The 26,825-nt window shown below is 36.8% G+C and overlaps 1 protein-coding gene across 3 annotated transcripts in view; it reads right to left on the bottom strand.

The window, feature by feature from the left end:
• The window catches only part of MAP3K7 (mitogen-activated protein kinase kinase kinase 7), a 75,080-nt gene extending 49,682 nt beyond the window's left edge, over positions 1 to 25,398 (bottom strand). For 2 of the 3 annotated variants that reach the window (XM_046005904.1, XM_046005905.1), the window contains exons 1-5: positions 25,072 to 25,397; positions 11,279 to 11,389; positions 8,158 to 8,223; positions 7,610 to 7,655; positions 6,388 to 6,526 (exon numbers count right to left, since the gene is read on the bottom strand). In XM_046005904.1, coding sequence (XP_045861860.1) covers positions 6,388 to 6,526; positions 7,610 to 7,655; positions 8,158 to 8,223; positions 11,279 to 11,389; positions 25,072 to 25,191 — 482 coding nt within the window. In that variant the 5' untranslated portion in view covers positions 25,192 to 25,397. Of the gene's footprint in view, positions 1 to 6,387; positions 6,527 to 7,609; positions 7,656 to 8,157; positions 8,224 to 11,278; positions 11,390 to 25,071 lie in introns of all 3 variants that reach the window. The other variant, XM_046005906.1, reaches the window with a different exon arrangement.
• Between the last annotated feature and the right edge of the window lie 1,427 nt (positions 25,399 to 26,825).

Raw genomic sequence — 26,825 nt, 5'->3', positions numbered from 1 at the left:
TAGGGTCTTTGCCTGGTTTGGGGATCAGGGTAATGCTGGCTTCATAAAAAGAGTCTGGAAGTTTTCCTTCTGCTTCAATTTTTTGGAACAGCTTCAGGAGAATTGGTGTTATTTCTTCTTTGAAAGTTTGGTAGAATTCCCCAGGGAATCCATCAGATCCTGGGCTCTTGTTTTTTGGGAGGTTTTTGATCACTGTTTCAATCTCATTACTAGATATTGGTCTATTCAGGTTGTCAATTTCTTCTTGGTTCAATTTTGGGAGTTTGTAGCTTTCCAGGAATGCATCCATTTCATCTAGGTTGCTTAGCTTATTGGCATATAACTGTTGGTAATAATTTCTGATGATTGTTTCTATTTCCTTGGTGTTAGTTGTGATCTCTCCCTTTTCATTCATAATTTTATTAATTTGGGCTTTCTCTCTTTTCTTTTGGATTAGTGTGGCCAATGGTTTATCGATCTTATTGATTCTTTCAAAAAACCAGCTTCTAGTTTCATTGATACGTTCTACTGTATCTCTCGTTTCTACCTCATTGATCTCTGCTCTAATCTTGATTATTTCCCTTCTTGCATGTGGAGTTGGTTTGATTTGTTGTTGATTCTCCAGTTCTTTAAGGTGTAGAGACAGCTGGTGTATTCTGGATTTTTCAATGTTTTTGAGGGAGGCTTGGATGGCTATGTATTTCCCCCTTAGAACCGCCTTTGCTGTATCCCATAGGTTTTGGACCGAGGTGTCTTCATTCTCATTGGTTTCCATGAATTGTTTAAGTTCGTCTTTGATCTCCTGGTTGATCCAAGCATTCTTAAGCAAGGTGGTCTTTAGCTTCCAGGTGTTTGAGTTCCTTCTGAACTTTTCCTTGTGATTGAGCTCCAGTTTCAAAGCATTGTGATCGGAGAATATGCAGGGAATAATGTCAGTCTTTTGGTATCGGTTGAGTCCTGCTTTGTGACCCAGTATGTGGTCTATTCTGGAGAAGGTTCCATGTGCACTTGAGAAGAATGAGTATTCTGTTGTTTTAGGGTGGAATGTTCTGTATATCAATCTCTCTTTTTAAATATTTCATTTATTTACTTGACAGAGAGAGAGAGATCACAAGTAGGCAGAGAGGCAGGCAGAGAGAGAGGAGGAAAGCAGGCTCCTCTGAGCAGAGAGTCCGATGTAGGGCTCGATCCCAGGACCCTGAGATCCTGACCTGAGCCGAATGCAGAGGCCTAACCCATTGAACCATCCAGGTGCCCGTAGTCCTCTTGAATTATAAGTCCTCTCCATCCTATTTCCTTCTACTGGAGTTCTGTGCTGTTAGTCCTGTCTTTCCTTTCCCTGTGTTCCTTAGCCACTATTTCTCTCATTTATTTGTTTGTGTTGCATTCTGGGTAGTTACAGATATATCTCACAGCTCACCAATTCTCTTGTCACCTATTTCAGATCTGCTATTTTAAATTTTTAATTATTCTTAAATGTTGTATTTTGTTCTTTTGGTCATTTTGTACAGTTTATTCATTGCACACTTTAATTCCTTTCTGGGGGTAAATTATGTAAGCATATTTACTTTGTATTTCATATTGATAATTCCAAATATCTGGAGTCTTAATATTTGAGGGCTTACTTCTGCTTTGTGTTATTTCTGCTCACTTTTACCCACGGTAACTTGGACCCTTATGGATGTGGTAATTTTTATTGTGGCTTCATATCTGATCAATTTTAATCTGAAATAATTAAAATCTGGACTGAAAACATAGGACTTAATTTTTAAATTTTTATTATTTTTTAAAAGACTTTATTTATTTATTCATGAGAGAGAGGCAGAGGGAGAAGCAGGCTCCCCACTGAGCTGGGAGCCCGACGCAGCACTCGCTCTCAGGACCATGAGATCATGACCTGAACCAAAGGCAGATGCTTAAACGTCCGAGCCATCCAGGTGCCCCAAAACATAGGACTTTAAAATAGAGTTCACTTACTACTAGATGCTGTGGGACACTACCAAGCCCAAAACACGTTTAATCTATTTTGTTGGGATTTTTCTGGATTGTGCAAGCAGGGCAAATTCAACTCGCAACAACATATGGGGAGACCTCTGTTAAGAAATAAATGTTTGCCTAGTCAGAAAACTGGTATTCTTTCTAGCCCACTTTTAAGTTGTTCCCTCCAGGGATCCTAAATTTATGGAGAGATCTCAGTTCTGCTACTTCACCTGGTGCAGAACGCAGGACCTACCTCCAATTACACAAGAGCCATTAACACCAGGGCTTTACATTTTTGATAATGACAGCTCACAACAGTCTTTAGCTTCCATGCTTGGATTAATTCTCTCAGGATTCAGTGCTTTCCATTTTTTGCCCTGATGATTTCCCTTTTCTTGTAAGATCACCTATATGTGTAAAAGGATATTTGTTGTCATACGCATTTATCTCTCGGTGTTTGTTGTAGGACGGTTTTTCAGTTGATCTGGTTCGCCATACCGTGGAGTGTCAAATTCTCAACATGTGAGCATAAGAATCAAAGCCACATTTCTATACAATCTCTATCAGCACACACAGGTTGTTAGGATTTAAGTGCATAGATATCGTGGCTTAACTTTATGTGGTTTTCAAACCAGGGTATGAAACCTTGCCATTATATCAGTGTATGCCAGGATAAGTGGCAGGGAGCCTACAAAGCCTTAGGTTAAAGCTAGCACTTCTCCATGGACCATCACTTTTACTCAGTTTTAAGTATTTTTAACATCCTAACATTGACTTTAAAACAAATTACATAATACATGCAGGTGAAGTAAAATTTGCATGCAAAATTCCTAAAGAAGGGTTATTTGGGCTCTGTCCCTAGTCTTAGAATGGCTGAGGTGACATTATATCACAACTTTGTTCTGAGGGGTGGGAAAGTTTGAGAAGCACCAACTTAGGGCATTAAAAACTACGCAGAATCTCAAAAACACTAAAAGACTCAGTAGCACTCTGTTTTCTAAAAACAGCTCGACAAGACAAATCAAGTCTTCTGAGTCTAAGATTGCTTATAAGACCAAGAATAGCTTCAAGTACTTACTTAAGAGGTAACAGGAATATTATTTATTAAATATTATTTATTATTATTTATTAAAAATGAGGTTAGAAGAGGTAAATATCTGAATACAGTGATATGAAAAGATGTCCATGTAAGTGAAAAAAGCATTATATACAGTATAACCCATACATTGTTAAAAAAACAAAACAGTGGTTACCTTTGAGGAACAGGAGGCAGGAAAGACGTGCTTTATATTTTCTAACTATTTGAATTTGTTTTTAATCACAAACATGTATTATTTGAGAATAATAACATACAATTTAAAGAAAAAAGTAAAATAACCTCCAAGGAAGAAGGAAAAACATGGTCCTTATTTTAAATGTCTTTATTTTAAGACACTTCTAAAAATGTTCAAACCCAAACCATTCTTATGCTTTGAATGTGTGTGTGGGAGGAACATAACTCTTATAATGGTTAGAATAATTTAATGAAAGATTTCCAGAAAATTTTCTGAACTTAAGATTCTGATTTTCCTAGGTGCTATATTACCCAAGTATAATCACCAAGTAGTATACCCTTACTTAGGTTTTCCTCTTGATGACAAACAGAAATAAAGATAAGTTGTACCATCACACTGTAGTAATATTCAATAGCAGTATATAGATGGGGTCCACTGAAATTACAATTTTTGTCCATTCTTTATATATAATTTCATACTAAAATTCTAACTGGAGAGATTATTTAGAAATTAGTTTCTTTTTAGTCCAACGACTATGATAAACCAGATAAACTGCTATACACATTTCCATAATGTCACAAATATTCCTATAATAACTGAAGTGGAAAGAATGCTAAATGCAATTTACCTTTATATGCACATCAACAAAAAACTTCCTGTTACACTGTTCTTGTTCTAGCTCTAACTACTCTTTACCCAACAAAAGAACAATAACTGGTTTTCCTTGTTTCATCTTGATAGATTCAATTTTTTCTGGATGACTTTTACATTATTATTATTTTAATTAGTACTCCTTCACTAAGATTTTAATATGCCACTAGCCATGAGCATGATATTCAAGGCTCACTGAAATATGCACCTAAACGTTCTCTGTAGGCTTACATTCACACAGCTGGGATCAAAAACACACTTTTATTTCTGAAGTACATGCGAATGAACCTGCAAAAGATGAATAAAATAGGGCACAAATTGACATTATATAAAATACCTAACCAAATCTATCAGGTGCCTTCTTTACATGCCATTCTGAGGAATTCTTCCTGACCACAGAATCCACAGGTTTTCCAGTGACAATAACATAGTACATGTGCTTGTATATACAATTTCATATGAAAACACAGCCATTTCAAAGAACCTTCTTCAACATTCAACATTCTGAAGAATCAGTTCTAACTCTAAAGCCCAATTTGTTCCAAAGATAATGTGAAATACTACAGGATGAGTGGACACATAAGGTTGCCCAAGAGGAATGCATGACCTAAGCCAGACTTCCTGTAAATATACTGATGGTATTTATTAGCAAAAGTTAGAGGCCATATCTACAAATGATTTTAGTAGGACATAACTGGTCTAAGTAGGTTCGGTAAATACATCTAATATTTATGGATTTATGGGGTATGGGTAGATGGAGAATGAAGGTAGTTATTTTAGTTGTAAAATTATGGAATAGAAAAGATGTTGGAAAACTCAAAAGACTTTCTTTTGTGAGATATTTTCATGTATATTGTTTAAAAATAGTTATTTCAAAGCTGAAATGTGACCTAATGCAGAAGAAAAGGGATACTTTTGAAAAGTTCCATCTGATAGTTTCTGGATCTTTCAGAAAAAGATGCTATGTACCTGATGCTTGCTTATATCTTTTGAATCATTAGTCAATTTGTTGCTGGATAAGAGCTATTATTCTCATTAATTTGTTTTGATAATTCAGCTGTGTACTAATTAAGAGGAGCAAAAGAGGACTCACGCTTCATAAAAAAGAAAGAAAGACAAAGTGGTTTCTTCTTCACTATTCAAGATAGGCAGCTAAGGCAATAGCCTCAAGGAGTCAAGTTAAAAAAATACATGTCATGTGAGATTAAGAGTCATTTATGGTTTATGTGCTGTGAAGTGTGTAAACCCGGCAATTCACTGACCTGTACCCCTGGGGATAAAAATACATTTTATGTTTATAAAAAAAAAAAAAATTGGAAGGGGAGGCAAACCATAAGAGACTATGGACTCTGAAAAACAACCTAAGGGTTTTGAAGGGGCGGGGGTGGGAGGTTGGGGGAACCAGGTGGTGGGTAATAGGGAGGGCACATATTGCATGGAGCACTGGGTGTTGTGCAAAAAACAATGAATACTGTTACGCTGAAAAAAATAAATAAATTAAAAAAAAATACATGTCATGAATCTGGGTTTTAAACATTATTTGACCAGGGAACCGGGGCAAGAGAAATCAGTTTAAGTCTGAGAGTAGAAATAAGGTACACTAGTGAGAACAGTCATTCCAAGAGCTGAAACCTATGTAGAACGTATCAGATCAGACATGAGAGTGACAAGTTGTACCCAGAAGGGACACTTTAAAGCTACCTGTATCAAGAGAATCCAATATTTGAGACTGATTTCCTAGGGGGAACCTCTTACACGAGGACTGATGTGGTGGCAGGGGGAGTGGGAAGAGAGAGAATGGCATGTGGACTTTTTTTTTTTTTAACTCTGTCACAAGTGGATAAAGAAGAAAAAAAAATCTGAGAGAAAAGGGGACAACCCACATGTGTATTTTCTTTAACTGAGTACCTTTGCAAACAAAAACCCCTAAAGTTTTAGCCTTCTAAAGTACTTATTTAGGGAATTTTTAAGTTCTTTCAAAGTCCTAGGATCCTTAATAAGAAGAAATCCAGAATATTTTCATTTTCTACCCAGAAGCCAGAAATGTCCTTTGCCTTCCTCTAAAATGGCAAATAATAATGACTTGTACAGTTTTGCAGAATGTCCACTACATGTGGACAATGTACTAGCTATTAGGAATACAGTGGGGAATAAGACAAACTTGTCTTTGCTTTTATGGAACTGACTGTCTGGGGGCAACAATATATACAGCAGGCACAAAATAAGATTTATAGGCTAACGAACTTAGAAGTACACTAATCTACAGCAAGAATTATTAAAGTAAAAATCTGACGAAGATTTAAATCCTAGTAAAGACAACATTTTAAAATGCAAGCTTAGAGAAATGACTAAATAATGAAGGTGAGTTAAAAATAAACACTCTCAAACAAGCCAAAAAGGAAGAGAAAAGACAAAGTCAGGTGCAACAATTAGCTTGAATTAAGAAGTGGGTGGAGGGCTGGGTGGTAGAGACAGAGACAGACACCACACTATTAGAACTTACTTCGGTGGTTTCAGGTCCCTGTGAATTAGAGCTTTGGGTTGCATGCTGTGAAGATAAGCCACTCCTTGGGAACACTGTAAACACCAACTCATTGCATGGGCAGCAGTGTAATATGGCAATGGTTCAGCACCATGCAGCACTGCAAAAGAAAGGCACAAACTAAAAAGAACTTTATTGCATATAAAAAAAGACACAAGGTGAATGCGAGCACTATTGGAATACATGACTGGGTATTTTTCTACTCATGCTCCCATCACTTCTGCTTTTAATTCTTTTCTAAATACAAAGATGGAAATATCTAATAATTTCAAATGGGTAACTATCACATAAGCACCTAAAATGTAATAGTACTTCTATTAAATGTTATACCTACACTCGAGCAAAATTAATATGAATCACCACACTTTTCCACATTGACAGTCTTTCACACAATAATATGACTTATAAGCAATGTGATGGCATACTACTGTAAGAGAAGTACAGAGAAGTAGTACAAAAAGAAAACAACGTGTGTCAAGATACTTACAATTATGCTTTCTACAATAGCTTAAAACTAGAAATAGTTCAACCAAGTAAGACAATGGAGTATTAGAGATACCCATCAACAATGAAAACATGGGCAGTGAATATAAGCAAAAATTTAAATAAAATGGTAATTAAAAAAATAAAATACAACCATTTATTTTATACAAATGCAATAATTAATATACTTACTATATGGTTGGTGTTTCTTAAGAGTGAAAAGGTTAGCTCTGTTCTGTAAATATAACTAAATGACCTAGTTTCTTTGTTATAATTAAAATGTTTTCTGAAGTTTTCACAATTTCATTTTTTGTAAAGAGAGCAAATTAAGAGGAATAAAATGGAAGAAAGTATGCTTAAAGAGCTCTCAAATGAGGAGGCTCAAAGCTAAGAGAGGACAAAAAGAAAAACATTAAAGTATGAAGATATTTTAAAATCTATTTAAAAAGCAAATTTTACTTGACTTAAATGCTTTTAACATCATGAAAAGTACCATCGATTGAAAAGATTTATATACTCAGACTTCTAAATTTCACATACTAATGTTCTTTTCATTTCTTATCTTTTAGCAGATTTATTTTTAATTACCTCCTTTTGAGATTCTGAAGGTAAGCTGTAAAGAACAATAAGTAACGGTGTATATGAAAAGCTTTTCAATGATTTTACTCTATTAGATAAAGACAGGTCTAATGACACTCACCATTATATAAAGAGCCCCCTTCAGCATACTCCATTACAAGACATACCTATAAGAAACATATGTCAGTATAATTAACCACAGGGCTATAACATCTTAGGTGACTTGAGAGAGAACTAAGTTCAATCTTTAATTTTATAAATGCACAAGAAATTATTCTTTTGATTTCTACTATGTGAATGGTACTAACGGAAAAAGAAGGGGATCTATGATCTAAGGCCTTGTCTTGTAGGGGCCCACTGTCCAAGAATGCAGGTATGTGTAAAAAGATAATTGCCAGAACTTCGAAAACTTTCTCCAGTGCTGAGTAGATCCTGGCACAGAACATCATGAGCCTCATAAGATGAGGTTAGTGGATAAGACCACCCAAGATAACTCCTGCAATATACTGTGTTGCTAACAGACTACAAACAAATACATAAAGGGTAATTTTTACTCTTTTAATTTAAGAAAAAATAACAGATCAAAATAGCTTCATGAACTACACACCTGCAAACATTTACTATGTCAATGCTTATAGACAGGTGACAATGAAAAAGTGACAAACTTACTGGATTCAAGCAGGCTCCATATAGCTTTACAATATTAGGATGGTTCACACGGGATAACTGACGAAGCTGTAACAAATTAAGGTTTCTTTTAAAAGATGCTAATTTTTGAGGAATTGATTACATTATATCATTACAATTTTAGGGTATATAAAACATTAGTTTAATCATTTAACAATCATTATTCACTATGTAGTAGGTGCTGTGTCATAAATGCCTGCCCAGAATGGAAAAGATTCCCTGCCCTGGAGCTCTCACACTTTACTTGGGAGATAGACATGTAAACGAATAACTAAGGCAAAATGCAAAGTGCTATAACAGGAGTATGAACAAGCCATGATAAGTACAAGTAAGAAAAAATAAACTTTAACAAGAAATGTTAGTACACCATTCCAGAGAGGGCACTGAGCTTAAGTTATCCAAGGCAAAAGAAGCTATGTCACCATCATCACCTTCAGAGTTACGGCTGCATAGCCTACCTCACTCTGTGCCAGGTCCTGGTGGGCACTTAACCGATACTATACAATTCTCACAACTCTGCAAGGTAGGTATTGTCATTTCTGCCTATAAGAAAAGAGACCTTTGGGGTGCCTGGGTAGCTCAGTCAGTTAAGTGGCTGCCTTTGGCTCAGGTCACAATCCCAACGTCCTGGGATTGAGCCCCATCTCAGGCTCCCTGCTCAGCAGCGAGCCTGCTTCTCCCTCTCCAGCTCCTTCTGCTTATGTTCCCTGTTATCTCTGTTATAAATAAATAAAATCTTAAAGAAAAGAAACGGGACCTTTAAGATAAAGCTCAGACATGGATAAGGGAGAGGTTAAATAACCTATAGCTACTGCCAGGGTTTCAACTTTGGTTCATCCAACTTAAAATCTGCATTCTTTCTGTGTATGTGTACGGTCTTCTTCCTTCTCCCATCTCTTGAATTAATCACGTCCTCTCCATTCCCATTACCACTGCCTTAGTAATTCCAACTTGAATTGCTGCAGTAATCACTATGGTATTTTCCTAGCTGTTCTCCCTATTTCCTAATGGTAGTACCAGGTACCTATGCAAATAATCTTCCCCAATCCAATGAATCATACTGAGGTCAGTGAGAGGTTTGGCTGTACTGTTTCTCTTGCTCTACACCTCAAACTTCTATTAATGTGTCCCTCCAAACTGCACATACTCTTCCTTCTCCTCTCTTTTCTGTCTTTTCTCCTCTTTCTCTTCTCTATTATCCACACTATACAGCCGGCTCATATGAAGGTAAACCTTTTTACTATATGTCACTAGAAAGCTGTATTTCTCTACAGTCAACACTTGTGTATTTTCAGTCCTAACACAACAATTACTATTTATTATATTCATTTATTATACAAAAAATATATTTATTGTATTTCATTTTCTAAAGGTTTAGTACTGAGCTTCGGATGGCATATTATTTAAGCATTTCTTTCTTTTTTAAAGATTTTATTTTATCTATTTGTCAGAGAGAGAGAGCACAAGCAGTGGGAGAAGCAAGCAGACTCCCCACTGGGCAGGGAGCCCAATGTGGGACTTGATCCCAGGACCCTGGGATCTGACCTGAGCCGAAGACAAACACTTAACTGACTAAGCCACCCAGGTGTCCCTTAAGCATTTATTTCTGCTCCTTCCCCAAATCCTACCAAGATATTAAAGGCATTTTTTTCAAGGCACAAATTCAGAAGGATGAAGAGAATGTCAAATGAGGAAACAGCACATTTCTGGAAGCTGAAAAGCAAATGACTAGCAGTAACTGACAGAGCAGACCTAAAAAAAAAAATGAGAAAAAGTGAGCAGAAATGAGATTAATTTCATAAAACCTCCAAAGGGTTGGACTGGTGGTACTACCAGGAACCTATACAAATAAGCCAACAAAGGAACAGAGAGATTAGTTGAAAGGCAGACCAGATTCCCTCCTTTCCTGACTTCAGTTTAGTGACTGCCTCTTTATCATCCCAATGATTAGAGTCTCTGGATTGGGGGCCACAAACAAAACTAAGGGATGAGCTCAAAGTAGTTGTCTCTGATAAGCAGAAAACTTGATGGGAAGAGGTCTGAGTATTAAAAAGTTTTTAAAATAAGACTAAGTGGAGAACTATCTGACAATCTGAATTACCTGTACGTATAACCTTGATAAATTTTATCCAAGCTATTATAATGTTTTGATTCCTAATTCCTAGCATTTAACACATATGCTCTTAGCTAGTTTTGTGAAAGTGCCAATGCACTCTTAGACCTTATCTCAACCACAAACAAAAATCATGAATAAGGCAGGCTGAGGCCACTCTTGGAGCACACTACTAGAGATCACCTTTTCTTCATAAGGACCCCAAATTATCAACATTCCTCAACTCATTCAATTAATTACAAAAATCCCCTTCATTGTATCCCAACTAAATTTTCATTCTCCATATTATATGTTTAAAAATATCATAAAGTATATTTGCAAATTATAATTAAATATAATCACAGACATAAATTCAGAAAGGTTTGTAAGGTAAAGATCCATTGGCCAATGAGGGGAAAAACCGCACTAGCTTAAGGAACTACTGTGATCTAATATACAAAATAGTTCAAAATTAATAAAGAATAAATCTGATAATACAATTGCTATTGATTATTAAATTCATGATTACTGAATTCTTGAACACTGAATCTGTAAGAGAACAGAGTTGTAGATTTTCATGCTAAATGAGAAAAAAATCAAATTTGAAATTATTTCCCTGTAAAGTGATCTCATCTGAATTTCTAAAAATATTCAGTCAATAATGAATGCCTAAAATTTCCCTTCTTAATTTTAGATAATGGGAAAGAATACCATTTCTATTTTAAAATTTAAATCCTATGCCTTGAAATAGATCTGAATTACACAGATGATCTGTATTTTAATTCAGGGATGAATTCATTTATGCGGTTAAAAGTCTTTTCCCCCCAATTTTTAATTAGAATTAAGAGTGTGAATGAAAAATGTTTCTACAGCATTATCTTTGGTTCAACCAAATTGCTAAGGTTCAAGTATACAGGGAAATGACAACTGGGAAATAACTTTTTCATAATATTAAATTCACAGAATATCTTTGGTAAAGAATTATACATTAGAAAAAACATTTCAACTTACCTCTACAATAAAAGCTTTCCTCTCAGATTCACTTTCTATTTGTTTAATAGCAACATCTTTTGCTCTCCACTTAGCTTTGCAAACCACTCCAAAGGCTCCTCTTCCAACAACCTGAGTTAAAACAAAACAAAAAACAAACACCCATGAGAATCAGAAATAAATAGATTCAGCCCAACACAGAACACTGAAGCCAACTTGAAAGACTTATTAAAAGATTTAGAAATCATCACTATCTGGATTTGCCACTGAGCAAGTACAATGTTTCATTAAAGTGAGGAAATAAAGAAATGAACTTATCTCTGTCTCTGAAAGTTTATGGTCTAGAGAACTCTTCATTGTCAGGTAAAACCAAACAACAAACAACAAAGACAAACAACAAACAACAATTAAAACTGGCAAGATGAATGAGAGGACAGAAAGACTACATTTGGGAAAATAAATATAAAAAGCAAGAACATACAATGTTTTTAAGCTATCACATTCATGAAATTAAACATAGCTTTTGTATAGTTCAGTAGGGGGATGAAACAGATGTGAAAGGATAAAAATACAGATGATAAAACACTGGGACTGCAAAAACAAATGAAACAAGGTATTACCTATACAAGAGAATACACTTTTCAAGAGAAAGAAATGAACTACTAATTGATACATGCTATAATGTGAATGAACTTTAAACACACTATACTAAGTGAAAGAGGCTGGACACAAGAAACCACATCCTGTATGATTCCACTGACATGAAATGTCCAGAAAAGGCTAATTCATAGAGATAGAAAGTAGATCAGTAGTTGCTTGGAACTGACTGTGAAAAGTGGGATTAACTGTAAAGTGGTAGAATGAATATTACCAAAGGGATGAAAATGTCTGAAAACTGATTTATGGTGACAGTTCCATAATTTGGCAAATTTGTACAAATGACTAATAGTTCAAATGGGTCAATTTTATGGTATGTAAAATATCTGATTAAAGTTATTTTTGAAAGTTATAAAAGAAAGATTGTCTATGTATTGTATTACTGTTGACAGCTAAGTGATGGGTACCTCATGGGTTCACTGCTGTCTCACATTATGCTTTCTACTTTCACAAATGTTTGAAATTTGCCGCAAGATAAAATCAACAAAAGAACAACTTTTTATCCTTGTAAATCAAAACCATTTTTATCACTGTGAAGGACCCTAGTTAAGTGTCATCTACTCCAATTTTTCAGTTCCCAATGTATCTAAGTACTTTGTATCAATGCTTTCTCCTTAAGTGAACTATCTACCTCTGTACATCTCTCATTTACGATGTACTGTCTATGTAAAGCTTTACTTACATTACCCCATTTACATAACCATAGGAGACAGGTACTAATGCTGTTCTTATTTCACAGATAAAGTACCTAGTTCTAAAGAAGGCAACTAACTTGCCCAAGGCTATATTCCTTCGTAAAGAGCAAGTGCAGTTTGATGCCAGAGAGTTTAACACCAGAATGTTACGGATGCTAATATACACCCACAATCTCTATTCTATGTCAGAAAAGTACCCGTTACTTTTCCGTACAGGAGTTTTTACTTTAGACAAACTTTCAAGAACAAATCCCTGGGTACAAAGCTCTTCTATAACAAAGCTGGCTATAGCTAGGGTGATTAGGTAATTTATTATTTATATCAGAACTCTTTTTAGAGTAAGAAGAAAGTGCGAGTAATTACCAGGACGGTGGCTGTAAACTGGGATATATGGCCACTCTAGCCATAGCTCAAATTCTATTTCATACGTTACACAAAGCAGTATAGACGTTTCTCATGTTAAATAATATATAAAACTACCCAAATGGTTAAACCATGGGCCATTTATTGAACGTTCACCATGTGCCAGGTACCAGTCTATGCGCTTTTCATGCATTCTCCTCTATTCTCATATTCTTCTCTATTTTATTTTGTCATCTCTAAGTATTTTTTTAAGTTTTTAGTTTTAATTCCAGAATAGTTAACATACAGTGTTATATTAGTTTTAGGTGTACAATATAGTGATTCAACAATTTTATACATTATTCAGTGCTTATCATGGTAAGTATACTCTTGAATCCCTGTTACCTAATTCACCCATTCCCCCTCCCACCTCCCCTTTGGTAACCATCCATTTGTTCTCTACAGTTAAGAGTCTGTTTCTTGGTTTGTCTTTTTATTTTTCCTTGGTTCTTCTGTTTTATTTCTTAAATTCCACATATGAGGGAAACCATATGGTATTTGTCTCTGACTGATTAGCTTGGCATAATACTTTCGGGCTATATTCAGGTTGTTGTAAATGGCAAGACTTCATTCTTTTTTTATGGCTGAATAATGTTCCTGGGCATGGGTGTGCGTGTGTACATATCCACACATCATCTTTATCCATTCGTCAATGGACACTTAGGCTACTTCCATTATCTTGACTACTGTAAATAATGCTGCAATAAACCGGGGGGAGGGCATGTATCCCTTTAGTGTTTTCATATTTTTTGGGTAAATACCCAGTAGTGCAACTACTAGATCACAGGGTAGTTCCTTTTTTTTTTTTTTTTTTTTAACTTTTTAAAGAACTTCTATACTGTTTTCCACAATGGCTATACCAGTCTGCATTCCCATCAATAGCACACGAGGGTTCCTTTCTCGCCACATCCTCACCAACACTTGCTGTTTCTTGCTGTTTTTGATTTTAGCCACCTGACAGATGTGAGGTGATATACCATTATAGTTTTGAACTGCATTTCTCTGATGATGAGTGATGTTGATCATATTTTCACATGTCTGGCCACCTATAGTCTTCTTTGGAGAAATGTCTGTTTGTGTCTTTGGCCCATTTTTTAATTGGGTTGTTTTGGGTGTTGAGTTATATCTCTTGTAAGAGAAAGAAACCAGCATCAATCATTGCACTAGTCATCCAATTACTTTAACATGAATAGGTATTGGCTAAACCTGGCACCATCAGAGTAAAGGAAAGAGCAGATCTCAGCTCTAAAACCCAACAGACTTGAGTTTGAATACAGGTTCTGTCTACCTACTAGCTATTAATGTTGGGGAGATTAACATCTCTGCACTTCTGTTCTCTCAACAGTAAAAGGGAGATGCTTACAGTGTCCTCAGTGATATCTATAGGGTTCTTAAGAAAGCCAAACCCATGCATTTTCTTAAATCCTACAGAAGAATAAGTGCTTAGAGTTAGGTATGAATCAGTGTAGGGAGCTATACTACTTATTTGTCTCACAATTAGCCATGATGGAGAGCAAAAAGGTCCTGAAAGAAATTTCAACTTTATGGCAACATTAGGCTAAGAAGGTATGGATAGAGACCAGACTATTAATATTACTATGAAATAATGATTATGAATTTGAAATATTCTTCAACCATGTATTTAAAAATAGCTCAAAGCAACTGGTACTTAGTAAGTCTCCTCCTGTTTCATTTTCCTATTTTCAGGAATGCCCATGCAGGAATTCTAACATTACATTTGTGGATCATTCACTTGTCACAAAACTGTTAGGTGTTGTATGACTAGTTGTGATGCAAAAGTGCCATCTAGTGCTGAGATAACGGCTGAATCTTGAGTTTTCAACTTAAAATCATGGGAACATAATGTGAACAAAAAAGAACATGAAAGACTTTCTTCCATTTGCTAAAGAAACTAATTTCTGGGAACACTGAAATATAAAACAGGCATATTCTTAATAATCCCATAAGATGAGAGCTCATGGCTTATTAAAAAAGCCTCCACTCATGTTAGGGCCATAAGATACTTCACATATACAGTGAAACATATACGCCTGGGTGGCTCAGTGGTTTGGGCCGCTGCCTTCGGCTCGGGTCATGATCTCAGGGTCCTGGGATAGAGTCCCACGTCCGGCTCTCTGCTCTGAAGGGAGGTTGCTTCCCTCTCACTCTCTCTGGTTGCCTCTCTGCCTACTTGTGATCTCTGTCAAATAAATAAATAAAATCTTTAAAAAAAAATACAAAATGATAGTAAAGAAAGTATAAGATGCCTAAAGTTGTATACATAAACTGAAATTCATGATTAAAAAGATAATTGCTATGAATTCAAAGGAGTGATGTTAGAAGCACAGAATCAATGCTTAAAAAATTAAATTTCTGTGTATCAAATGATTCTGATAACCATTTCCAATGAACGAAGAGGACTTTCTCCACACCACCAAGCAGTGCTCAGATACCAGCTGGGTATCTTATAATTCAGTTCAATTCTGACACTATCTACGTGGACATAGCATCAGATCCTGCAGGTTAAGGGCTCAGTTCTATAAATCTGCACCTTCCTCCCACAACTTTAGATGCCAGTCACAAGCCCAGGTGTCACTTGTGCTTCTGACCAATGGCGACAGACTGGAGGTTCCAATGGCTCCCTCCTTGGGTTCACTTAATTTGCTAGAGTGGCTCACAAAACTTTAACATTTTACTTACTAGATTAGCAGTTTATTATAAAAGGATATAACTCAGAAACCACCAGATGGAAGAGAACCACAGGGTAAGGTATGCAGAAAGGGTAGAGGGCTTCCATGAGCTCTTCAGGAAAGCCACTCTCCTAGCACCTCTATGTGTTCACCAACCTGGAAATTCTCCAAACACTGTTCTTTTGGGTTTTTACAGAGGCCTCATTAGACAGGTATGATCGATTAATCTTTGGTTACTGGCAAGTGGTCTTGACCTCCAGCCCCTCTCCTTTTTTCTCCTCTCCCCTCCTTGGAGGTCAGGGGGATGGCAATGAAAGTTCCAACCTTCTAATCACAAAGAAGCTTCTCCTTGCACCAACCCCATCCTTTGGTAGTGTTCAAAGTAGCCTCATTAACATACCAACATACCACATCATCTTTATCCATTGGTCAATCAATGGACACTTAAGCTGCTTCTGTATCTTGACTATTATAAATAATGTAATGTAAATAATGCCAATAAATACAGTAATGACTATTGTAAACAATACATACGAGAAAGAGAGAGAGAGAGAGATTTTTATATCTCTCTTCATTTATGAACTTTTGAGGGTTTTGGGAGCTGTGAGCCAGGAACTGTGAAAAAGGCCAAATATATATTAAGAAATACACAGTTGGTCATTCAGAATGCAATATCAAAAAAAACCTCCCATTTTTTCAAAGGTATAAATGTAGAGACATTAAGAGTTAACAAGTAAAAAAAAAAAAAAAAAGAACTGACCTTGTGAGGTAGAAAAATAATTCAAGACAAAACAACAGTTAAATAATTTTTTAAGTACTTAACCACTAAAGTAAGCCAAAGGTTAGTCTATGATGGCGGCTAAAGTATCACCCTCTTCCCTTCAGGGAATAGGCTTAGGGATTCAGGATAGGTTTAGGGATTTGAGGGCAGAAAGGACTTTTATCCCTTCCACTTCTCAAAGAGATCCCAAAGAGAGGAGTGCTTCATGCAGCTTAGCTAACAAGGGAAGCTACAGATGATGGAGAATGCAAGGGAGGCAGACAAAGGGAGGCCCTACTCAGGCTCTCTCAGCCCCAAGAGAACATGGAAATGATACAAAAAAACTCTTATCAAGAGAAAAGTGAGACAACTAAAAATTAGAGTTTTCTACACTGTTGGAAGGAGGCTGTTGTAGAGCAAATTGTTGGAACCTATATCAAAGACAGTGGGATGGCAGATAATTCAAATACTGGGAGCTCAGCAGTTTTGGAGAATCAGTGTAGGCCAATGGAGGAAGGATAGGTAAGTTCTCCTTTCAAAAGGGGTAAAGGTGAGGTTCATGCCAAGAGAATAATGAACTTCATTGTTCACTCCTTACACCAGTACTTTCTGAATGTCTACTATGTCCAGGTACCATTTAGGATACCAGAGATACAGCAATAAACAAGACAAAGGCCCTGATCTACACTGAATGTGCTTTTAATTAAAGGAGGTGGGGGGGATGACAATCAACAGACAAAAAGATGAATGAGAAAAATACCAGACTGCAAAAAATGCCATGTAGAAAACACAAAATGAGGATGAGAGGACAGAGACTAGTGGAAACCTTGGGATGTTACTAACTTGGTACTTGAATGATCGAAGGAACCAACCAAAGAAGAAACAAGTAATATGAAGGCCTTAAGGAGGGATGGAAATAACCCATTATTCCCTATTCAACAATATCTGAACTCCATCTATAAACTAGGTGGTATCCTAGACACTCAAGGTACAGAAGCAAACAAAATAAACCATAATCCTTGTTCCTACTGCTTATATTCTTGTGGAGAAAGACAAATAAAGAGGAAGCAAGATATACAAGAAAACACATATATTTTAGTAAATCACAAGTGTGCTAAGAAGAAAAGGAGAAAAATACTGTGTGTACAAATATGTATGTACAACCCCCACCCCGGTCTATTTCAAACAGGGTAGTCCATAAAGCTGTACTGAGAAAGGTGACATTTTAGTGATGACCTAGAGAAATACTTGGAAGGTTTGGTGTGGGCGGTGCATAGTGGGAGAAGGGAAGAGTGATGCAAGATAAGGCTGGAGAGATAGGCAGAGTCTGGATCCTATATGACTCTCTCCATCATGAAAAGGAGTTTGGATTTCAGTCTAAGTGCAATGGGAAGAAACAGAAGGAGTTTAAGAAGAAACGATGTGATATGATTTTATATTTAAAAAAGTCATTCTAGCTTTACATGATAAATGGACTGTAGGGAAGCTAGAATATATAGAGAGACCAGATACGAGGCTATTACAGCAGCTCAAGCAAGAGAGAAGAGCTGTGAGGACAAGACTGATGGTAGTGCAGAAAAATGGGCAGATCCGGGATATGTTTTATAGCAGGGTTAAATGAGCTTGCGGAGCACCAGAGTGGCTCAGCTGATTAAGTGACTGCCTTCGGCTCAGTTCATGATCACAGAGTCCTGGGATCAAGCCCCACGTCAGGATCCTTGCTCAGTGGGGAGTCAGCTTCTCCCTTTCCCACTGTTCCTGCCTCCCTGCTTATGCTTCTTTCTCCCTCTGTCTCAAATTAAAAAGAAAAAAAAAAAAAAAGGCTTGCTGATGGTCTGCATGTAGCAGGATGGGTGGAGAGGAAGAGATGAATCAAGGATAATGTCTAGATTAAGCAACAGCTTAATGAAGGAAAACAAGGAAATTTTATATATATATGTGTACATATATATATATATATATACATATATAATGTGTTTTTTAAAATAACACATTTAGCAACTAAATAACAGCATTTAGTTGGTTATTTCTAGTCAATCAACTGGGTGAGATTACCAAAAAACAGTATCTAAATACTGGGGACCCAGAATTGAGTTCCAAAGAACTTCAACATCTAGAACACAGAGGAGGAAGAACCAGCAAAAACTGGGAAGGAACAGTCAGTACTGTAGCAGGCAAACCAAGAAAGCAAGTGCAAAAATAGCAAAGCATTAATTCAATGGCTCTCTCAAAGTGTGGTCTCTGGATCAAAAGCATCAGCATCACCAGAATATTTGTGAGAAATATAAATTCTAAGGTTCCAACCCGAAAGTACTGAGTTTGAGGGTAGGGTCCAGCAATCTGTGTTTTAATAAGGTCTTCAGGTGATACTGGTTTGAGAATGACAGCATTAGGTTATATTAAAAACATAATTAATAGTGAAACAAAATATTCTGGTGGAAGCCATCACATAGACCAGGTGACATTATTTATGAAAGTCTCCCAGAGCACTAAGAGGCTACCTTGGGCAGGAAGAAAGGAAAAGGGGATTCTTGTTAGCAACCCAGTGTTTTTCTTGACACACAGTAGGTCAGTAGAAATGAGTGGCATAGATGACAAGTTGAGACACACTGGCAACTGAGCTAAACAATGAAAAACCTAATATTCAAATTACAAGACAAGGAAAGGAAGTACTTTTTACTTGCTACTAAATTTCTAATTCAAGTTGACAATCAATATGCTTTCTGGGTTGCATTCATATCCAAATAACATAAGTTTCTTTGACATATCATTAACAATTATTCTGAATGACTGTTTTCTCCAAGGATCAATTTTCGGCAAGGGGGTAAAAAGGGCACACATCCAAATTACAAGCATCTCCCCTATCATACACATCCATACAAAATGGCAAACCCAGAAATAGATATTAGCTATTTTTCACAATCTATCCTCTGTAAAAATAGAAGAACAGAAGAATGCTAAATGGATTTTGGTTTTAACAGGGAAGTTAATTTAGAAATACTTCCTTCAAATTTATGAAAGTTTTCTAAATTAAAATGTTGTTAGATTAATTCTCTTAATGATATGCATCTTTCCCCTGTGGTGTATTCCTCTTGGTTTTGGGTCCATAACTTTAGTTTCATATAGTAAAAGCAAAGTTTAAATGTAATTTTAAAATGAAAAATAGGACAGAAAAATATGAGAGATAATGGGAATATTTATAGCAATTAATATTAAAAAGCACAAAAATCAAAATCAGAATTCATTCTGTGTGTTTAAGGAAAGCAACTCCTTTAAAAACTAATTTCTTTAGGATGGAAGACTATTCCTTTATCCAACTCATATTATTAAAAACTAATGAACAAACAAAACAAAAAGCCCACCTAAGCTATACTAAATGGAGAAGGATGCTTGTATGCTCTTAATTTACTATGAAATAATTCTTCTTAATTGTCCCCAATTCATGTTATTTTTAGTTCAGTGACTATAGTTGTCACTTTGATTTGGCCCTGCTCTGTGGACTATGTGAATGGTCCCTGGCTGTGCTGCCACTGCTCTGGCTAGAAATATGGAACATGACAGAACAAGCGTAGATCTTATATTTATTTGTTAGAACTTAGAGCCTCCAACTATTTCAGAACTTAGAACTTCAATATCTATTAATAAACCGTGGCAGAAAAGAACTGCCATCTGCTGACAAGACAGGCTTGATAACATAAAAGTAAAGCTTTGATTATCCAAACTTACTTTTGAATTTTCATGCAGTCTTTTAAAATCTGGCATAGACATCTGACCTAATTAGTAGGTCTTTCTTTCAAGTAATATGCCCATGTCACCTTTTAAGCCACACACACACACATGCAAAGTTATCATGTGCCTATCTCCTCGTTGTGATAACAATTTCAGATTTCTAATGAAACCAAAGATCATTAATTTTCACATGGTAGAATTTATTAATAATTCTGGATATCCACAATTAAGTACTGACTCACAAATCTATAGACTCAGTTTTTTCAGGCCACTATAAATGAGGTTTTTCTCCACTATGTTGCCCATACACTTCTAAAATTACAAAATATACATCATTGCCAAAGCTTTTTCTATATTTCCCTTTAAAACAAACCCTATGGGTCTCTATAATAAAGCTTAACAACATATAAGTACTGTAGTGATAATATGTATGTTGCTCCTATTATACTTGATGTCAACACTATAGGTCTCCCTTTTAAAAAGCAGCCATGCCAAATAGGGTCTTTTCAGGATGTTAGTAAAAGCCCACCAATACATGATTTACTTACAGCATCTGACCCTTCATAGCACTTCTAAAATACCTGCTAAACAAATGTATTTGCTAGGTATGGAGTATAATGGAATCAACATTTAGACAGAGAATCAGATTTCATTTCTAGTGTAAATGCTGCCTAAGCCAAATCACAAACTTACTGCAACCTCTGGTTTTATCACATGCAATACGACAGAACTGGATGAGCACTAAATCTTCATGATTATGCTGTGATAACTTCAACTACTCATTCAACCAATATTTATAGAAAAACTAGGTGCTACGCATTGGTGTTACAAGTATGAATAAGGCACCTTACGTTTTGCTGGGGGATACATAATTTTGTTTACTGGTTAAGTTCCACAAAGGATAACGGAACTGATGAAGATCTGGGAAAGTTTCCCTAAGGATTAAACATTTGAGCTGGGACTTGGTGAGAGGAGCCAGACATGTGAAGTTCTTGGGGGAAGAGAATGCTAGGTAGAGGAGCAACTGCAAAGAAAATTCACCTTTGTGCCTTTCCCAACGTGTGATGCTTACTTTATTCAAAATCTGGCTTCAAACTATTTTCCATACAATGAAGTCTTCTGTGATTAACCCTACTTTCAAATTATGGCTTCAGTGCTCAGTTATCTATAGCCACAGTTTTAAATTCATGGTTCTAAAAATGTTAATTATTAACTGTTCTGTGTTTATTCTAGTCTCACAACAAGTCAAAAATTTCAAGGAGTCAGGACGCCTGGGTGGCTCAGTGGGCCTTCAGCTCAGGTCACGATCCCAGGTCAGCATCTCTGCTCAGCAGGGAGCATGCTTCTTCCTCTCTCTCTCTGCCTGCGTCTCCACCTACTTGTGATCTCTGTCAAATAAATAAATAAAATTAAAAAAAAAAATTTCAAGGAGAGTATCCTAGCATTCTTCTATTCATCTTCCACAGTACTTTAGCTGTATTGCACACAGAAAAGAATGTTCACTAAATGTGTAGGACCAACCACCATAAAGAAAATCAGTATTTTGTTTCTCCATTCTCAGAATAAGGTTTGGTCAGAGCACTTCACTGTAAATCTAGTAGAAAGAGCAACTGACTCATGAGTGAGATATCTCAAATTCAAATTTCCCAGCACTACCATTTACTTAGGTATGAGGCTTCTAGTAACTGATTCTAGTAAATCAAACTCTATGACTATTTGTCAGAATCTGTAAAACAGGGATATTTGTCTTGTCTAACCAGGGTTAGTTACCAACTACATTCCACAAGAGATCATGTAAAGCTTACTGTGGAAACAGAGCAAAAATAGTAGAAGTAATAAATGTGTTTTCATTTTAGAATTGGAAGACACCTTAAATGATCATATTTAATCCTTCAGTTCACATGAAAAGTCAGAGACCCAGAAAAATTAAGTTACCTGTTCAAGGCTACTGAAATATATTACGCTAGAATCAGTACGGCATTCAATTTTTTTTAAATACCCAGTCCAGCACACTTTTAACCACACCACACTGCTTTTACCACTTTTGCAACCTTGTCTTCAATGTACATACCTCACAATTTATTCTAACATTCTCTTCACTCAGATCCAGAATGGTAAAAATCAGGTAGCTTAAAACAAAACAAAACAAAACACAAAAATAATACCCCCTCAACCCCAAAAACCTATATAAGTTTCTGAGTCTGAGACCTCACATAATTTGATACCAGAACTGAATTTAGGAAGTGCTGCCCTGTTATTACTGAGTCACAAGATTAGGAATGTAAGGATTACAATCAGCTGATGCCTTAAAAATATGCATCTACGGAATGACTGCATATTTGGCTTGTGGTTGGAGTATTTTTCTTACACAGTTTCTAACTGAATCAATATAATGCTGCTTCAATTACACTGTTACTTAAGAAAAACAAATTTAATTTTATTTATAGACAATGTATTTGTATAATATGAAATACTAAAAGCAATGTAAAATACTTTTTGTTTCTGGTCATTTTTCTTTGTTCTCTTATTTTTGATTTTAATCTAGAAGCAAAATCTAAGTTCAGAAATAGTTATTAACTAAGTACCTATAGTAAACGCTGGATTATAGAACACTGTTTTAATGTGTGCAAATGAATGTAATGGGAATTACGTATGTTTTCAACAACAGAAAGGGCCAAATTCAATCTTTAAAGTGAAAATAAACTGGGTATTAAAAAAATGAAAACTAAACTAGATAACCAACTAGTATTAGAAATTTTCATCTGAAAACAAAAATTTACTCCTTAGGAATATCCTAAGTATACTAAAGGTTGAAACAATATCTAAACTGAAAGAAATATCTTTAGAAACGTAAAACTTTATCATAGGTTAAACGGTTTTCTGGGAAGAGCAGTAAAATGATGAATGTCCCCTCACTAACTTCCATTCTTCCAAGAAGCAATAATGTAAAATGCTTTAGAAAGTAGTGTGAGAAAATGAAGGTTTTAAGAATCAAATGATGTAAGTCTGTGAAAGCATTTGGTAGACGGTGAAGTACCAGTTATTATTATATAACAATTTGTAGTCTACAAGTAAAGCAGTTTGCCACAGAGTAGACGTAAATGCTTATTTAAAAACTGCAATTCTTTTATACTGACTCACTGAATTTTTATTCTTAAAAAAGAAAGCCATGAAAGCAGATCAACTATCCACTTCTGAAAAAGGAATTTATCATAGCCTCAATAGAAAACACACACCCCCATGATCACAAATAAATTCTCCCCTCTTTTCAAAATACAGGGCCTTCTTTTAGCCATGTGACCTTAAAGAGGGTTACTATTCCTCTCTGGAACTCAGTTTCCTAGTAGGAAGTGTCAGGTACTGTGTTGGGTGTTTTGATTTTATTGCCTAATAGGAAGTACACAGATAAAATTAAATGGAAATTATTATCCCTGTTTTATAGTTAAGGGATAAAGCTATAATGCTCAAAGGGATTAGTTAGGAAACTGGCTTCAAATCACATGGCGAACTCCAAAAGCCTTGTTTATGCTACCTTGCAAAATGAGGCTGTTCTCAACGATTACTTTATGCCACAAAAAGATATGATTAAGGAATCCATTTTTCTTCCAAAACATGCATAGAAAAAAATTATTTGTTGAATGATAATTATCTCACTACTTTAGCCTGCCACTGTCCAAAAAGAATTTTCGATTTTCAAAGTAGAGATAATCCACTGAAAGTCTGCAACATAGGACACACAGAGTTCTTTATGGCATATATACTGCAAAGTATTTAACAAATTTTAAAAATGAAGAATAAATGGTAACTGATAGATACTATTTTCAGCTAAAGGTTTAACACTTTCTAAAGTGCATCTTTAAAATATGTACAGTTTTTACTTCTCTAAACTTTGTGGTCCTTAGAATCAATCTACTCTGTATATTTATAAACAAACAATATGTTAAAAGCACATTATTATCTTTCTCTAAAATAACTTTTTATTACAGAATGAAGAATGCATTTGGGTTTTCTATAGTGATTTCTGGTTTGGTGTTATATTACGGTTGTCACCGAAATCATTAATTATCTCTTCGGAATATGCTACCTTGAAGCAGTTTTTCATCATAGTCAATATTACTAACAGTAAAATTTATCCAAATTAGTCCAACTGAAGATAGAACACTTAATATTATGACTACTACTCTACAGAATCAGCGAAAGTGAGGAACCATTCGGTAGCTGGGGAAACACTTTATTTAGACACGATGATATATTGAACAAGCATTTACGTACCGGGCACTGAGCTATAAGTCAAACGTAATACAATCGTCGGCCCTTAAGACAAGTCTCAGTGAATTGAAACTCCAAAACGGCCATGGTCTTTGATGAATTTAAAACACACACACACACGCGCGCGCGCACACACACACACACACACACACACACACACACACGAACTGGTGGACCACACCATCTCACCAGTTGAGCTGTTTGAGATAACCGAACTCCAGGCACCGTAATACAATCGTCGGCCCTTAAGACAAGTCTCAGTGAATTGAAACTCCAAAACGGCCATGGTCTTTGATGTACACACACACACACACACACACGCACACACACACACACACACACACGAACTGGTGGACCACACCATCTCACCAGTTGAGCTGTTTGAGATAACCGAACTCCAGGCACCGGACCAAACACAAGAGTGCCGAAATGAGGAAAAAGCAAGCTTCCCCAGAACATCTGAAGGCAAGGTCCGCTCTATACCTAGCCTGTGTGGGGACTCCCGAGTGGACCCGACGGGGCCCTGAGAATCAGAGGAGCCAGGGGAAGCACCTTAAAGAGTCGGAGTACCCAAAGGCCGGTTCCGGCGCCCCCGTGTTGGGCCTCACTCACCTCCTCCACCTCGATTTCCTTGTAATCGATCTCTTCAAAGTTGAGGACTTGGGAGGGGGCTTCGATCATCTCACCGGCCGAAGACGAGGAAGAGGAGGAAGCGGCGGAGGCTGTAGACATGATCCCTCACGGAGCCCGGGGGGCCCGGGAAGGCTGCCACCCCGACACTCCGGGGGAGAGCCGCGCCCACCCGTCTCCGGACAGACCTTCAGACTGAAGCCACGGCGATCCGTGGCAGGGGCAGGGACAGCGGCCACAGCCGAGTCCCGGCTCCGGCTCCTCTGCGTTTTCCGCCGCCGGGCCCGCCCACCGAACTTCCGGTTCCGGCCTGAAATCGGAAATAGGTGGAGGGCTGGGAGCTCCAGAAATGGGAGGAGAGAATTTTGTGACTGAGACTGGGAAAGGAAGGGCAGATTGGGGGTGGGGTGGGGGAGAGTGAGTGGCCGACTTGGAACTGTAGCACAAATTTCGCGAGACCTTTATTAAGGGGTGGGGGGTGGGGTCAGCATCGGGTGATACCGCGAGAGCTTATGCTGACGTAATTAAAATGCGCGAACGGAAGTGGCGCAGAGTACGACGGTATATTAATGCGGTTGGTCGTTCAGACACCGCGGGAAAGATAAAAACTAAGTTTTCAGCTTTGCTTGGTAAATTGTGTTGTATCTCCGCTCCCTTTTCTCTCAGAGACCTGCGGACGGATGGGCTAGTGTTGGACTAAGTTTTTGTGACGAAGCTTTTCAGTTTCACCTCTAAGCTAAACTGAACTATTTCTTTAAGAAGTCTTGGGAAATGTGTTTCCCTCAGTGCAGTGTGTGCAAGAAAGCGGTTGCTACTGTTACTTTGAGCCAGTACTTGATGCTATGAGAGATTCTAAAGAAAATAATACAGAGCGAGCCAACGCATGTAACCTGAAAAACTGTAGGCTGAGTGCACACGAACAGAAGTTAATATTAGGTAAGGTAGATATTTATAACTTGTATTCATCTGAAGTTACGGGTTGTATTAATAGTACTTACCGAGTGCGGAGCACTCAGATGCTTTACGTTTATAATTTAATCATTAATACCCTTGCAAATTAAATATTTTGGCTGCCATTTTTAAGGACGTGAGAAAATAAGCTTAGAGAGAGGAAAAAGATTATGAACGTCACAGGCTATAAGAAGCTAGGTCAGTGTAGCTCCAAGGTGTTGCCTTTGTTGTGCTATTAACTCAATTTTTAGTTTTAAACTAGCTTTTAAACTTTATTTAGTCGACTTGACCTAAAACTGAATTGGTAAAATTGGAGTTAGAAATGAAGGCTTAAGGACCGAGGATGAAACCCTATAAATGTCAAATCTAAGGCTCAGTAAGCTAAGAGACAGAAAAGGAACAGAACAGGGAAAGAGAGGGGAATGGTGATGGGAATATCACTAGAAGAGAGCTTTCCAATTAAAGAGTAGCCGACCCAGTAAATGCTGTACAGACGTAAGAAACATATTTGGGATAACAAACGGGTCATTGGATTTGAAAATTAAGTTGTTTTTTTAAAAAATATTTTATTTATTTGACAGAGAGAAATCACAACTAGGCAGAGAGGCAGGCAGAGAGAGAGAGGAGGAAGCAGGCTCCCCACGGAGCAGAGAGCCGGATGAGGGTCTCCATCCCAGGACCCTGAGATCATGACCTGAGCGGAAGGCAGAGGCTTTAACCCACTGAGCCACCCAGGTGCCCCTGGAAATTAAGTTTTGAACTGAAAAACACGTCATTTTTTGTAG

The sequence above is a fragment of the Meles meles genome, chromosome 5 (assembly GCF_922984935.1).
Source record: "Meles meles chromosome 5, mMelMel3.1 paternal haplotype, whole genome shotgun sequence".
Taxonomy (NCBI): domain Eukaryota; kingdom Metazoa; phylum Chordata; class Mammalia; order Carnivora; family Mustelidae; genus Meles; species Meles meles.
This window is presented reverse-complemented; position numbering and strand designations above follow the sequence as displayed.